Source organism: Physella acuta, unplaced genomic scaffold (genome assembly GCF_028476545.2).
Source record: "Physella acuta isolate Inbredline_101_S28 unplaced genomic scaffold, ASM2847654v3 ptg000548l, whole genome shotgun sequence".
NCBI classification, from domain to species: domain Eukaryota; kingdom Metazoa; phylum Mollusca; class Gastropoda; family Physidae; genus Physella; species Physella acuta.
This window is the reverse complement of record NW_026732067.1, coordinates 401,212-414,863: the sequence shown is the minus strand read 5'-3', so window position 1 is coordinate 414,863 and position 13,652 is coordinate 401,212. Positions and strand designations below refer to the sequence as shown.

Below are 13,652 nucleotides of genomic sequence, written 5' to 3'. Positions count from 1 at the left end.
TTTCTCGATTCAATCGGCTCTCTTCGAATATTTCCGTGCGTAGAAACATAAAGGCGTCAAAATGGCGTCGTTTTTGCAAATTCCAAAATAAACTTTAACGATTAAGTGAAAATGAATTAGGCCAAGCTTTATTCAGTTGATGATATGGATTAATAGTAAATAAGCTCGAAATTTTGAATCCATATAGATCTAGAATTTTTATTGATCTGCAACAGTTAATTAAAACTAACGAAAGTAAAAGTATGTTAAATTTAATGTACGTCATTGTACGTGTACTCAGTATTGACGTCATGACGTGACAGTATTCAGTATTGTAGACGTAGTGAGTGTTCACTGTAGTCATGTAGTGTAGTAGTGTAGAGTATATGACAATTGTCTATATATATATATATATATATATATATATATATATATATATTATATATATATGAGCCTAGTAATAAGTATGAGGTAATTCTTACTCTTAGCTTAGGGTGGGCTTAGTCTCTTAACTTACTGTTATTATATTAATAATTTAAGACAGTGTAATAAATAGTAAATAGTGTAAGACTTAAGTGTAGTCTACTAACTAGTTAAGTAACTAGTACTAGTACTACCTTAGGATTAGAGTAGAGCTAGTCAGTAGCCAGTAAAGTCTTTACCCTTTTTAAAGACATAGAATCCACATTTGAAACTATGTTTTTTATTTATTACGAGCTGACCCGCGACGTAGCATACACTGCTATCTAGTTGTTTTATTTTCTACTTATTAACAATTCAAAATTTGTGAATTCAACACTACCCCCCCCCCCTGCCATCCCCTCCCACCCCACCCCACCCTGTGAAAGCAGCTGTTCACAGATGACAATGAAAATATCAAGCAGAACTTATTATCTTCCCTTAGTTTCCAATCGTTTAAATACTAAGTTATGTGCCCCTAATAGCCGTCACTTATTCAAATCGGCTCAACTATTGTAAACATTCGGGGTGAACCACAGCTCACCTGACAGGTGGGGGATGAGGGTAGTGGCTAAGCTGCGTGGTGTTTTCCATGGTCCCCATGAAGAGAATTATATATATAGATTATGTTTAACTCATTGACATTTAACTATACTTAAATTGTATAACTACTGTAACTTCTACAGAATGTCTAAATGGTGATTAGCCCAATCAGCCCTAATTATTATAATTATTTTACTCAACAAGCAAAGTTTTTAAATTTAAGATTTTTAGACAACCTTCCCCCTCCCCCATACTTAATCACACTGGTTCAAACTATTTTAACTTTTGCCTGCTTTACCATTATTTATTAGTTTAATACTTATTATTAATCCTATATCTCTTGTGTGTTATAAGAATGGAATTAGGAATTAATAAATGTTAAAAAGCACTTTTATAAGTAAAGTATATGTTTATAGGAAGCAATAATATCTCATTATAACCTTTTTTTGTACTTTGTTAGCTTCTAAAATGTACAAAAGAATCTCAAAGATTTGAAGCCACGAAATTTCAAAAAAAAAATTAATTTACTTTAAAAAACTTCTTATTACAATTTAGGTAACTGAAAATGGTATAACCAAATATTTTTTCAATAAACATCTAGCACAAGAGCTGGTCAAAAAACTAAAAGAAAGTTTACAATGGCTTTGGCCAAAGTTGTGAAACTAGAAGAAGTGGAGAGACAGCAGATAGAGCAAGCACCAGATACAAGTGTTCTCACCCCAATATTTGAAAATGCATCTTCTAGTGAAGAGGAGTTAAAAAAATCACCAAGTGATGTTTTGCAACTGCAGACCCCACAAAGTAAGGAATAACGAGAGGTTTTCTCTTTTGAATTCAATCATAATGCTTTAACTAAGTGTGTCGAGTTGAAATACTTAAGCTATTAACATGGAATCAAATTTTAATGTTGATTATAACCTAAAAAATATTAAACAGAAACTGATGAAGATTCTGAGAGCCAAATAGCACTCCTGCTAGAAAAAGAGGAAACAGTTGGTAAGTTATGTTTAATTTAATAGGTTTAGAATAGTGATATGCATTTTACAAAAGGAAGCTTTGGTATCTTACTTCAGCTTTTGCTATAAGAAAAAAAAAAGGTTAAAAAAAAATAAAGACATTGATCTGATTTTTTTTTCAAATTTTTACTTTTTGTGGTGGTAGTGATCCCTAATATAAGTAAAAAATGTTTTAATATGTATGTGTGCCTATAACTTTGGTGTTGGTTTAATCTGATAAATCATAATATAGGCTTTAAGTCTACTTATTTTTATGTGGTCTAATGACGCTACTTAGCCAATGTATAAAAATACTCACTTTAATTATGGTATAACAAATAGTCAATCATACTATGAGAAGTCCGAAATATTAGGCCAATGTATGTATAATACTTATTATACTAGTATAATATTATACTATCCAAAATAAGACAAGATACTGGGAAATAAAAAATGTTATGAGATTTTCAAACAATCTCATTTAAAAAAATTATGTATGTTTATTATAATTTTTTTGTGCTGTATCTAATAATGAACAGAAATAATTGACTTTTTGACATTTTTAGACAAGGTTTATCCTCTACCGGAAAACTGGCCAAAAATATCACAGCTTAGTAAAAGGCCTAGAAGTTGTGTGCTTTCAAATATTTCAACACCATGTGTGAAAAAAGCGGTCTCGTACATAGAACTCTTTCAAAATGCCATTGATGAGTGGATGAAAAAAATAACAGAAGAATCTCGTCCAAGTAGCTTTATTAGCAACGGTGAGACAATCAAATTTTCAATGATCTTTTGATTTGTTTTTTTCATTAGTTAATAAGTAAATTTGAAACAAAATTATTTTATAATATTGCTTGTCTTTTTTAGAGACCAAAAAGCAGTTGAGATTTTCAGCAGTTCCAGAAGGCCATGATTTTCAAGAGATGTCTACATTCAAGCACATTTCCAATGGCAGGTTGTCAACTCGCATGTCCTCAGCAACCACTGACTTAACAGTCAGAGGCAAAGGAGCTCAATTGAGAGATGGTAAACTATATCAACTGCAAATTGGTGATTGTTACTTTATTTCCTATGGAATGGCATGACCTAGCTGTTGAGCGCTAGACTGCTAACCCAAAAGTGTCAATTTAGAATCTGGGTTCAAGTCAGTAGAACCTCCCTGAGTCCACTCTACTCTGACTAGTATCTAACTCATGTTAGGGAAAGTAAAGGAGGCTGGGCATAGTGCTGACCACACTATCATTTCATATGCTAAGGTCAAGAAACATATGAACTCTACTTCATCTGACTAATAGATAGCTAGGTCTAAAGAGAAATCTTCTTTACTTTACTATAGTTGCTAGAAAAAGGATATATTTTTAGAGTGTTTATGCATTAAAATAATTAAATTATAATGTCTGTACGGTTGATGCAGATGAAACTACCCTAAATCATTTTTTTTACTAAATTACACTGTAACTAAAGTTAGTTAAGGGGAACAACAGAAGAAATACCTAACATAGACAAAAAAAGAAGAGTGAAACAAGGATCGGGAAACAAATAATATTTTTTCAATTTTAACATTTTTGTTGGTTTTTTTTTTTAATTTTCTGTTAGTTTCATGTAAAACAAAACAGAAGTCTAAAACACCTGGAGTTCAAACCTTTTGCTTGAATACCACACTGTAAATAAAACACAATAAAAAGAGAATAATATTTGATATGAAGAACATTGAAAAAAGTGTGTATTATCTCTACAGAAGAGGAACTTGGTAGTAATGACATTCCTTACCTTGGGGCTCAAGATGTGATTGATGAGGTCATTGTCTTGTTAGCAAGATTAGAAAACGATAGGCAAGAAACACAAGAAACGTACATTAAAGAAGTCCTGAGAACAAATATGCTGCGAAAGAAAATAGACGATCTTAGATATAGAAGACTAACAGAGCTTCCTGCTCTTGTGCAAAGAGGTAAATTTGGGGATATATATACATAATACATCCGTATATATATATATATATATAATATAGGCCTATAATATATAATATATAGAGCTATATATATATATATTCAAATATGATATATATTAAATTTAAAATTGTTATAAAAATTAGGCTAATATTTTACAATTTTAATTTTAGAGCATGAAACCTGTATTATGGATCTTAGTGAGCTCCATTGGCATGTATCATACACATCACGCATTGAAGAAAAAGCAGCGCTGAGATACAAGACAGCGGAGAAAATAAATCATCATTTGAAGGAGGATATTTCATTTGTGAAGCAACATGTGTAAGTCAGATATGAAATAGTTGTTATCCTTTATACTTCAAAACCAGTTTACATTAGTTAAAGAGTAACACCATCATTTTAATATAACTTGATTCTTTTTTTACTATTTGAGTTATTTACAATTGTTTCAAAGGCCACTTGTACAGGAAAAACTCATACTTGAAGTTGAGGCTATGGATAAAATTAGGAAAGCTCAAGGGGATGTGAGTAGTTCAGCATAAGATACTTTATAAAACATATAAATTTGATTTTATTTAGTTAATCATTATAATACTTATGTTAATGCATCTCTTTTATCATTAAAATGATTATTAGTTTAGAAGTAAGTTTTATTTCAGTAATCATTGTCTTTAACAAATGATTTAAATAAATAAAATACATAAAAAATAATTTTTTTAGTCGAGCAAAGATGTACCAGTCATAACCTGAAACACAATATAAAACATGATACTAATATCAGTTACATACATTTTGAAAAATATTTTGTATTAGAATTCTAGAGTTTTCACACATGTATATTTTTTTTACAGACTGATCAAGAGTTAGTGATGACCAAGCAAAGACTAGCAAAAACTGAGATGAAGTCTACTGAGGCACACACAAAGGCTGAAACAGAGAGAGGGTATATTAAACAAGAGCTGGATAGAGTGAGGGAGGATCTAGCCAACATAAGGTGAATATTACTGTAGTGATAGTTTTAAGACATGTACATAGGCCTATCGGCATAGTGCTGACCACACTATCTCTTCATATGCCGAGGTCACAGAAACAAGTGAACTCTACTTCACTTGCCCCATAGACCGTCAGGTTTGAAAGGGAAACTTACTACTACATAGGCCTATCAGTAAAATAAAGGAGGATTTTAAATTTGGTTTAGAAAACAGGAAATGTAACCTACCTACATGACTTTTTTTGTACTGCTGAAAATAAGATCTTTTAGAGCTGGAATTGTTTCTTTTTGAATAGTTACAAATCTAGGCACAGGAATCAAAATACGCTATATTATTATTGTAATAATATATGTCATCATATTGTTATGTTAATAATATAGGGTATATATAATTTATTATATTAAATGTCAGTTTTGTATTTTGTTCATTTAAATTTTATTTTCCCTTCAAATGTTTTCCATGTTAGGCATTGTCTCCCTTATGGTAATTAATTAGTTTTTAATTTAAAAAGCCTGATAACACCTGGCAAGTATTAGAAAATGTAATTTTTTTGAGTTGTTGCAACATTCTAAATCATTCAAACAAATAACTTGGAATATGAAGTTGGATTGAATTTTTTAAAATATTGTATTTTGAAAAAAAAATGACTGATGCTTGATTATTTCAAACAACTAGTGAGGACTTAGCTGAAGCCAAGATGACATTTAATGCTTATGTCCACCAAGTAAATGACATCAACCAACAGCTGATTGAAAATGATCAGGAGCTAAAAATCTTGAAGGTCAAAAATGAAAATGCAAAAATTGCTGAAGAGATGCAAGCTACTAAAGTAGGTTAAAATTTAAGTTTTTAACTCTTTCTATACCAGAGGCGTTTCCACATCCTGACCTCATTATTTCCATTACCCAATTTTTTTACACAGCCCTCACCTACTTAAACAATTATAGCTCCTATGTTTTTCTAACCAGATTTATGTATTATACATCAAAATGAACAGAAATGAAATTTCGATAGTAGTAAATGAAGATAATTGTAGTTATGTTAAAGAATGTAGGTTTTTTCACATGTTAAATGACTTGTTAAAGAAACAAACACTAGCTGTGTTGAGCCGTACCTTGCGGCTCACGGGCCTACTGTGAAGCTGTTCCAAGCCACATCTCGCGGCTCATGGGACGGATTGAGTTAAGTTAAAAAATTAAAGGGAAGTAAAATCAATGTTGGCAAATCATGGTTTTGTGTTAAAACAAAATAGGTAAATAAAAAAAACACTAATAAATATTGTGAACAATTACTTCATACATTTTTTTTTAAAATTTTTAATTTAGAAGTAACACTGTCAATAAAAATCTGCTCTGAAAACCAGGTTAGTAACTTACAATCAAAGATCACTCAGGCTGAGTTTGAAAACAGAAGACTGGAGAATGAAAATGAACAACTTGAACAGGAACTGCAAACAAATGTAACTTGATTAAATGTCTATATTAAGCACCTCTGTTTGTTAAAAAAATTTTTTTGTTAAAATTGAATAGGTTTGTAAGCCAACTTGTATTTATTAATTTTTCACTGCTATTTGAAATTTTTTAATTTAATAATGTATTCATTTTAAAAGCAATTTCTACTATATAATACTGTTATTGAAAAATAAATAAACTAATATTGTGCTGTATAAATTGATAGTTAAAATTGTTTAAAATAGATTTAAAATTAAAAGGTTTGAATGTTTGAATGATTATTTTACATAAAATAAGTCAACTATGTATTTCCTAGAAAAATCGCCACAAACATGTTATTGAAGATTTGGAACGTCAGGTCACATCTCTTGAAATCAAGTACAAGACACTGTTTCGTAAGAATGAGGAGATTGCCTTGGAAATTGAAGATTGTGAAGATAAAATTGCAAAGTGGTACGCAATTTTCCCATTATTTTACAAAATAAACTCTTCATTTATCAAAGTAAAAAATATTTTTCAGAAAAAAGGTGTTAGTTAAGAAAAAGGTATTAGTTGGAACTTATTATTAACTGTAAAACTAGATTTTGTCTAATTAAGATTTATAAAAATAAAAAAATTCTATAAATGTTAGTTGAAAAGATTTTTTTTTTACTTTTGTATTAAAAATGTCTAGAAAGTTTGTTTTTTCTGATTCAAACATTATTTAAATATTTATGCCTTAAATTTCCACATGTGCTAATTAAACTAAAAAACAGATTTCAATTGCAAACATTTTAATATAAACATTGTCTTCTCAGCAATCAGCAGAAAATTGCAGGTGAGAAAAATACCGCCAGAATTCTAAAAGAAATAGAACGTGTAACTGTAATGTTGAACCAAACTTTGGAAGAGCACTATCGAATATCATCTATCAATGAAAACCTCAGTGGGGAACTGAAATTACAAAAAGAAAAAGCATTCAAAACTGAGGAAGCCCTAAAGGTACTTATGTTTGAAACATAATAAAATAGGTAGGCCTACTTGTAAAATAGCTATGCCTAGTAGCCTATATATTTTGCTACGAATACCAATAACAACAGTGAAACACCCATACATAACTTTAACCTAGTCGTTGTCCTAAAACTGTAAAATTTAGTCAAGCTGTAAATCATGCTGTGATTTATCTATCTTAAAAAAGAACAACCAAACAAGATTATTATTTCTTCATTTTATTGTCATAAATGAAGCAGAATTTAAAAAAAATGTGTTCTTGTTTTATGAATTAGGCTTTAGTGCTTTATAATATTGAAGAATGAGTGAGTTATACATTTCAAATACTAACTCAAGACCCCAAAAAGTTATCCAGTGGGATTATAGATTTATGTTTAGCAATCACAATCTAACTGCTTCATGCTTGAGCATATCAAATGGTAAATTCCATTAATTTATAACACTGCACTTCAAAAATTTCATTTTTAATATCAGATTAAATGGGAAGATGTATAATTGGCAAGAACATGTTGCTTGAAATTTTTTTCCTACCTATGAATCACTATTACTCCCCTCATTAAAGTGGATCATCATTTTAAAAAACAAAGTGCTTTTATATAAATAAATAATATTGTCACATTAGAATTTTTAGGCACCCTAACTAACTTCTGTTAATTATTTCCCTAAATATAAACTTCATTTTCCAAACAAATGGTTTCCTTATTTCAATTTTACATGTTTCTCTTAAAGACAAATTTGGAAATGCTGAGAAGGCAAGTAAAAGAGGAAATTCACACTCGCACTGTCCTGCATGCTCGAATAGCTTCGGATGGAAATGAAATTGAGAAGACTAAAATAGAATCTGCTAAAAAGAAAGAAAAAGTATGCCATCTATTTTTAAAAAAAACTTATTTAATTTAAAAAAGTGTTCATACCTGGAATTATTATTATTTAGGGATTTGAAAAACTTGTAATGATTATCTAAATAATGAGAATTTTAAAAATGAAAAAACCATTCATACAACTCGAAATATTTTTTTTCTTGGCCATTAATAAAATAAATTTGAATTGAAGAATGTCTGGGCCTACTATTATTAAAATGAAAACACTCCTACAATCTCCATAATCACCAGGTTCCTGATTATGTGAATGTTAAAAATGTGTTTCAGGCTCAGAGTGTTGCAGATGAGGTTACAAATGCTGTGAAGCTTGTTCTTGATAAAGTTGAAAAACTGCGTTCTGCTAAAGGAGAGAAGCAAACTGTAAGTGGAGATAAATTATTCCTGGTTTTAACAGTTTCACCTTTTCAGTTTTTTTGTCTTTTTACTATTAAAACAACAGAAAATTATCCCATTTAGATTTCTGACAATATAACTTCCTATAGATAAAAACATAAGACTATATAATATTAAATATCATCTTTCAGTAACAATTAGAAAATCATGCAAACTATTGGAAACTGATAAAATAATAATAAAGAACATCATCAAAAAATTAAGCAATAAAAGATCATTAGCTTTTTAGCACTTTCCTAAATGATTCCAGTAAACACATTTAAAAAAAATTAAATATCAGTTTCAATGCCACACTAGCTTTCATCATTTGTGTTGCAAATGGTTAAAACAGATGAAAAATAAAGTATTAGGCAACAAAAGTTTTAACTCCTATCTTTAGTCATCAGGCATATGATTAGAATTTTATGGTCAAAATCCTGCAAACTTTAAATAATGTTTAAATGAAATAACTTAGCTGTAGCAGGATAGGTAATCCCTATTTTAATAAATTTCACTAACTTTTTAACTCCCATTGGTTATTTATTAATTTTAATATTTGAAGACTATAAATTACACTGGGTTTAAAAAATAATCTTAACACAAATAATTAACGCAAAAGCTTAGTCAAGCACAGAAATTCAATGTAACATTAATAAAACAATAACCGTATTTCAGCACAAAGAGTCCTTAAAGACACAAGTTCAGGACTTGGAAATACAGCACAAGAACAGCAGTGAAAGGTTTAGGGAACTCATGTCTAAACTGGAGCCACAGCATCAAACTTGCAAGGTTGTTTAAGTGAAATAATTATAAAAGTCTAAACATATTGGGTTTGAATTTTGAATAATAATAGCCAGAGTGTTTACAGTTCTATCATTGATTACATTCTTCAGCAATGATACAATCATATTTTCCATTATAGAAAATAATTAACATTAAGTAGTTGACATAATTTTAGGATTAATTAAAAACTGATTAATGATTATATAAATATGTAAAACACAAATATAGAAGTTTTACCCATCTTCTACAGGGGCAGTTGAATGATTTAAATGAACAACTGACCACAATCAATAAAAATAAAGAAATGATGAAAAATAAAGTTGAGGAGATGGATGGAGCCCAGAAAATGATGGAGAGATCTGTTAGAACATCAGAAGAAGCTATTACTCTTCTCACGTAAGTAGATTATAATCAGTCAAATCATTTAAGTGGGTTGGTGTGGTCATGAGGTGGAGCGTCTAGATGTTTACCCTCTAGATTCAAGTTTTTTCAGGCTTCATACCATGGGATGTCCTTGAGTAGGTACACTAAGCAAAGGTGCTAACTGCACACTCCTTTTAAATGGTGTGGTCATTGTAGCATTACCCTACTTCATCAGCCCTATAAGACTGTCATCTTAATTTACATGATATACTTTTATATAACTTGAAAAAAAGTAAAATATATAAAATATGAATTGCCATTAAGTCCAGTTTTTAAAAAAATCCCTAAAAATTTATAACAGTATCTCACCTTCTGAATAAGTTCCACTTTTAAAGTGCATGTTAGTTATATTTAAGTTTAATGACTTAAAAATTAATTAGAAATTTGAGTGTTTTCTATTATGTTGCGATTACTCACCTTATACAGAGCTGTGTATTGTGTTACATCTGTACATAATTTTGTTAGTGTTAAGCATCATTTTCATTTGATCATCAATCTCAAGCCAATAAAGATTAAATACAATTGTTTAACAGGTCAGAGCTAGAAGAACTGAAGATTCAGGTTGAGGCAGGTAAAAAGATTGAGGAAAATCTTCGCAGACAGCATAATGAAGTTTTAGGTGATTTTTGTTTTCAACAAGATCTTTTTATAATATACTGATGTTTAGAATTACAAGTTAATTTATTTTAAATTAATATTGTCATATAATTTTTTGTTGAAATCATTCTCTATTATAGATAATTATAGATTGTGTGCACTTAAAAATGAAATCAACATTCCTTTTTATTATTGAGTTGTTGCTTCAGTTTAAATTAAGTGCAATTTTAACTCATTTGTTGGACAGTCTATTCTAGTTTTAATATTGAGTATTTGTGACAACTTTTTTTAAAGTTAATTTTTTTTTTAAAATTACAGCTTTTAATTGTAATTTAAATCTCCCCTAAACCCTACTTTGAAGTATTAAAATAAGCAACATTCAACTATGCACTGTGTTATGGCAAAAAATAAGCAACATTCAACTATGCACTGTGTTATGGCATGGTCGAACGATAGAAAATACCACTGCTAACACTAAAGTCTTGAGTTTGAATCAGGATTCAAGTCTGTAAGTTTCCCTTATGTCCGCCCAGAGGGTATCTGACTCCCATTAGGGAAAGTAAAGGTGACTGGGCTTAATACTGACCACACTATCCCTTCATTTAACTAGGTCACAGAAACAGGTGAACTCTACCTCCCTTGCCCAGCAGACCGTCAGAATTTAAATTTAATTTACAACTAAGCACTGATAATTGTTACTTAATATAAATAATTGTTATCTTAGATCGACTGAGAATTGATGAGAACAAGCACAGTTTACTTAAAAAAGAAAGAGAAGCTGTTTTAAAGAAACATCAGGTTTATGATATTCATTTTTAAAAATGTTAAATTTTATTTATGGCATCTCGACATTCTTACAGTCTTGCTCGGATATGATTATTTATAAACTAGATTTTACTTGGTCTTTATAAAATTTTATTGCATTTTATTAAATTAACATATATTTCAAATTAAAAAAAACAACAAAAAAAACCAAAAGATAATTAAAATTTAAAATTAATTTTTTGGATTTAAAAAGAAAAATATGGCAACCATTTAATAGACAACCATAGTTCAACTTAAAATCTTCAAAATGTCAACTTTCTACATAATAATGTAGCAACAATCATTTGAGGCATAATCAATTTGGTTTGCTAAAATTCACTGGTTACAAATTTCAGACAGACAAGGACAAATTTATTGAGAGCAACAAAAACCTGGCTTCTAGATACAGGCAACTTCAAAATGAATTCCTGATCTCAAAAGAGAAAATGTTGAAGAGCTATGAGGAAAGAGTTAAGGTGGAAGCTGCTATCACTGATGTCAAACAGGTATATTCATTTTGTTTATATTTTTATCTATGATGTGATTTAATCAGACTTTGATTCAAGTAAAAATTTTATTTGCTTCCATATGGAAGCAATGAGAGCCAACCAGCATGTTGCTTGTAGGATATTTTAAAAGAATTTCTTCATAATTCACATTAACTAATTTCTGTTTTTTTAAATGCATTTGATGTCAATCATGCCTATTTTATAGCACAAACAAATAAAAAATCATATCCTTCTAACTAGACTTTAAAAAAACACTAATAGAATTTAAACAATTGATCAACATTAACAATGTACTAAAATTTTGTCAAGATCATATAATAACAACATTACCTCTCTACTTGTAGAAATATAAAAATTCATTATTTTTCATCTAAGTGCAATCTATCCAGTCCATCCTAAATGAATTAAATGTGAAAATATTTTTCAGCTGAAATCCATCCAGTCCAAGCTGCATGGGGCACTTACAGAGTACTTTAAACTCAGTGGCCTCTACAACCAATCAGAACTGGCCAAACTGGAGCAAGAATCAGCCAACAATGGTGTGCGTGTCTCTGAACTACAGGTCAACATGGAGCAAGCTTTAGAAGAGATCACCCAGTTCTTGAGTTCCCAGATGGATGGTAAGGTCGCCAAGCAGATAGCCATGGATGCAGTGAAAAAAACATCTGTTGTCACCATGGAAGTTCCTAATGTTTCCAGTACAAATTTTTCTCATACAAAGTCAGCATTAGATTCAGTTCAAATACCACAAATGGCATTGATTCAGTAAGGCCCATGAATAAATAAAGGAGTTCCCTGATATCATTTACACAATGACACAGTAAGCAACAATATATTTATACAGTTCTGTCATTGATTACATTTTTCAGCAATGATACATATTTTCCATTATAGAAAATAATCAATATTAAGTAGTTTGAGTACAATGGCTAAGCACCCAAGTTTCAGGTATTGAGAAATGTTAACCACTAGTTGGTCAGTTATATCTTTGATGTTCTTATGTTTATGTGTGATGCTGTAACATTATTACAATAAAATAAAGGTGTAAAAATTGAGAACCAAACTTGCTATGTGTACTACAGAAGTTTCAATAGCTTGCCAGATATTTTTGTTTCTACAGAATACTTTTTCCTGTTTGTACGTGTTTGTGCTAACTAAAGTGTTACTAAAATAATGTGTAAAAAATCATTTCTATGAGCTATTTTCCCACCACTTTGATTTTGTATCTAATGAAGGATTACTTACAGCACTAAAATTCTATTATGGAAATAAATTAGTTTTAAGTTAATAAGCAATTAGCTATTAAGAAATATTGTAGTTTGTCGCAATTCAGTTGTCTCCCCTGCAGAAATTCCAGCATGTTCTCTTGCTTGTGAAAGAAGTGTCAGTGTACTGTTCTTTTGTGTTCATGTTTAAATACAATCATTAAAGATCGATTGTGAAAAAATTGTGATGGATATAATATTGTGAGGTTTTTAAAAATTATCTATATATATAATTCTCTTCTGGGATCAGTTAGAAAACAAGCTGCAAGCGAGACGGGTTTGGTGACGGCTATTAGGGGCAGATAATTTAGTTTGAAACGATTTTAAACTTAGAGGAGGTAACTAAGAGGAGGCTGCTTTCACGTGGGGGGGGGGGGGGGGGGGGGGGGGGGTAGTGTTTTTAAGCAAATATTTTCAATGGCAGCATTGGTACTGTCGAATTCACAAATTATAAATTACTGAAAAGTAGAAAAAAAACAACTAAATAGCGGCGTATGATACGCAGCGGGTCGGCTCGTACCAAATAAATTCTTTTTACATACTTGTTTCTGTAAAACTATTAAACAGTATGACAATGAATGTTCCCATACTTTCTTTTATTAATGTGACTTGTGCTTTGTCTAATTTTAAACATTATTTATATAAGTTATCACCTACAAA

The 13,652-nt window shown here is 30.1% G+C and overlaps 1 protein-coding gene across 1 annotated transcript; it reads left to right on the top strand.

The window, feature by feature from the left end:
• Window positions 1-43: 43 nt before the first annotated feature.
• LOC131946217 (coiled-coil domain-containing protein 178) lies at window positions 44-13,207 on the top strand. Its single transcript, XM_059306891.1, has 21 exons — window positions 44-136; window positions 1,583-1,782; window positions 1,918-1,977; window positions 2,543-2,740; window positions 2,844-3,002; window positions 3,715-3,924; window positions 4,096-4,246; window positions 4,380-4,449; window positions 4,777-4,919; window positions 5,593-5,746; window positions 6,281-6,376; window positions 6,685-6,821; window positions 7,166-7,349; window positions 8,088-8,219; window positions 8,507-8,599; window positions 9,287-9,400; window positions 9,645-9,790; window positions 10,351-10,436; window positions 11,139-11,212; window positions 11,575-11,724; window positions 12,155-13,207. The coding sequence occupies exons 2-21, from the start codon at window positions 1,620-1,622 to the stop codon at window positions 12,494-12,496; spliced, it is 2,862 nt and encodes a 953-aa protein (XP_059162874.1). The 5' UTR covers window positions 44-136; window positions 1,583-1,619; the 3' UTR covers window positions 12,497-13,207.
• The last annotated feature ends 445 nt before the right edge of the window (window positions 13,208-13,652 follow it).

What these genes read in the sequence shown, in the direction of transcription:
- LOC131946217 (XM_059306891.1), top strand. Translation starts at nt 1,620, where the DNA reads ATGGCTTTGGCCAAAGTTGTGAAACTAGAAGAAGTGGAGAGACAGCAG. An exon ending in GAAGATAAAATTGCAAAGTG is followed by an intron (nt 6,822 to 7,165) that starts GTACGCAATTTT and finishes TTGTCTTCTCAG; the next exon opens with CAATCAGCAGAAAATTGCAG. An exon ending in AAACTGAGGAAGCCCTAAAG is followed by an intron (nt 7,350 to 8,087) that starts GTACTTATGTTT and finishes TTTCTCTTAAAG; the next exon opens with ACAAATTTGGAAATGCTGAG.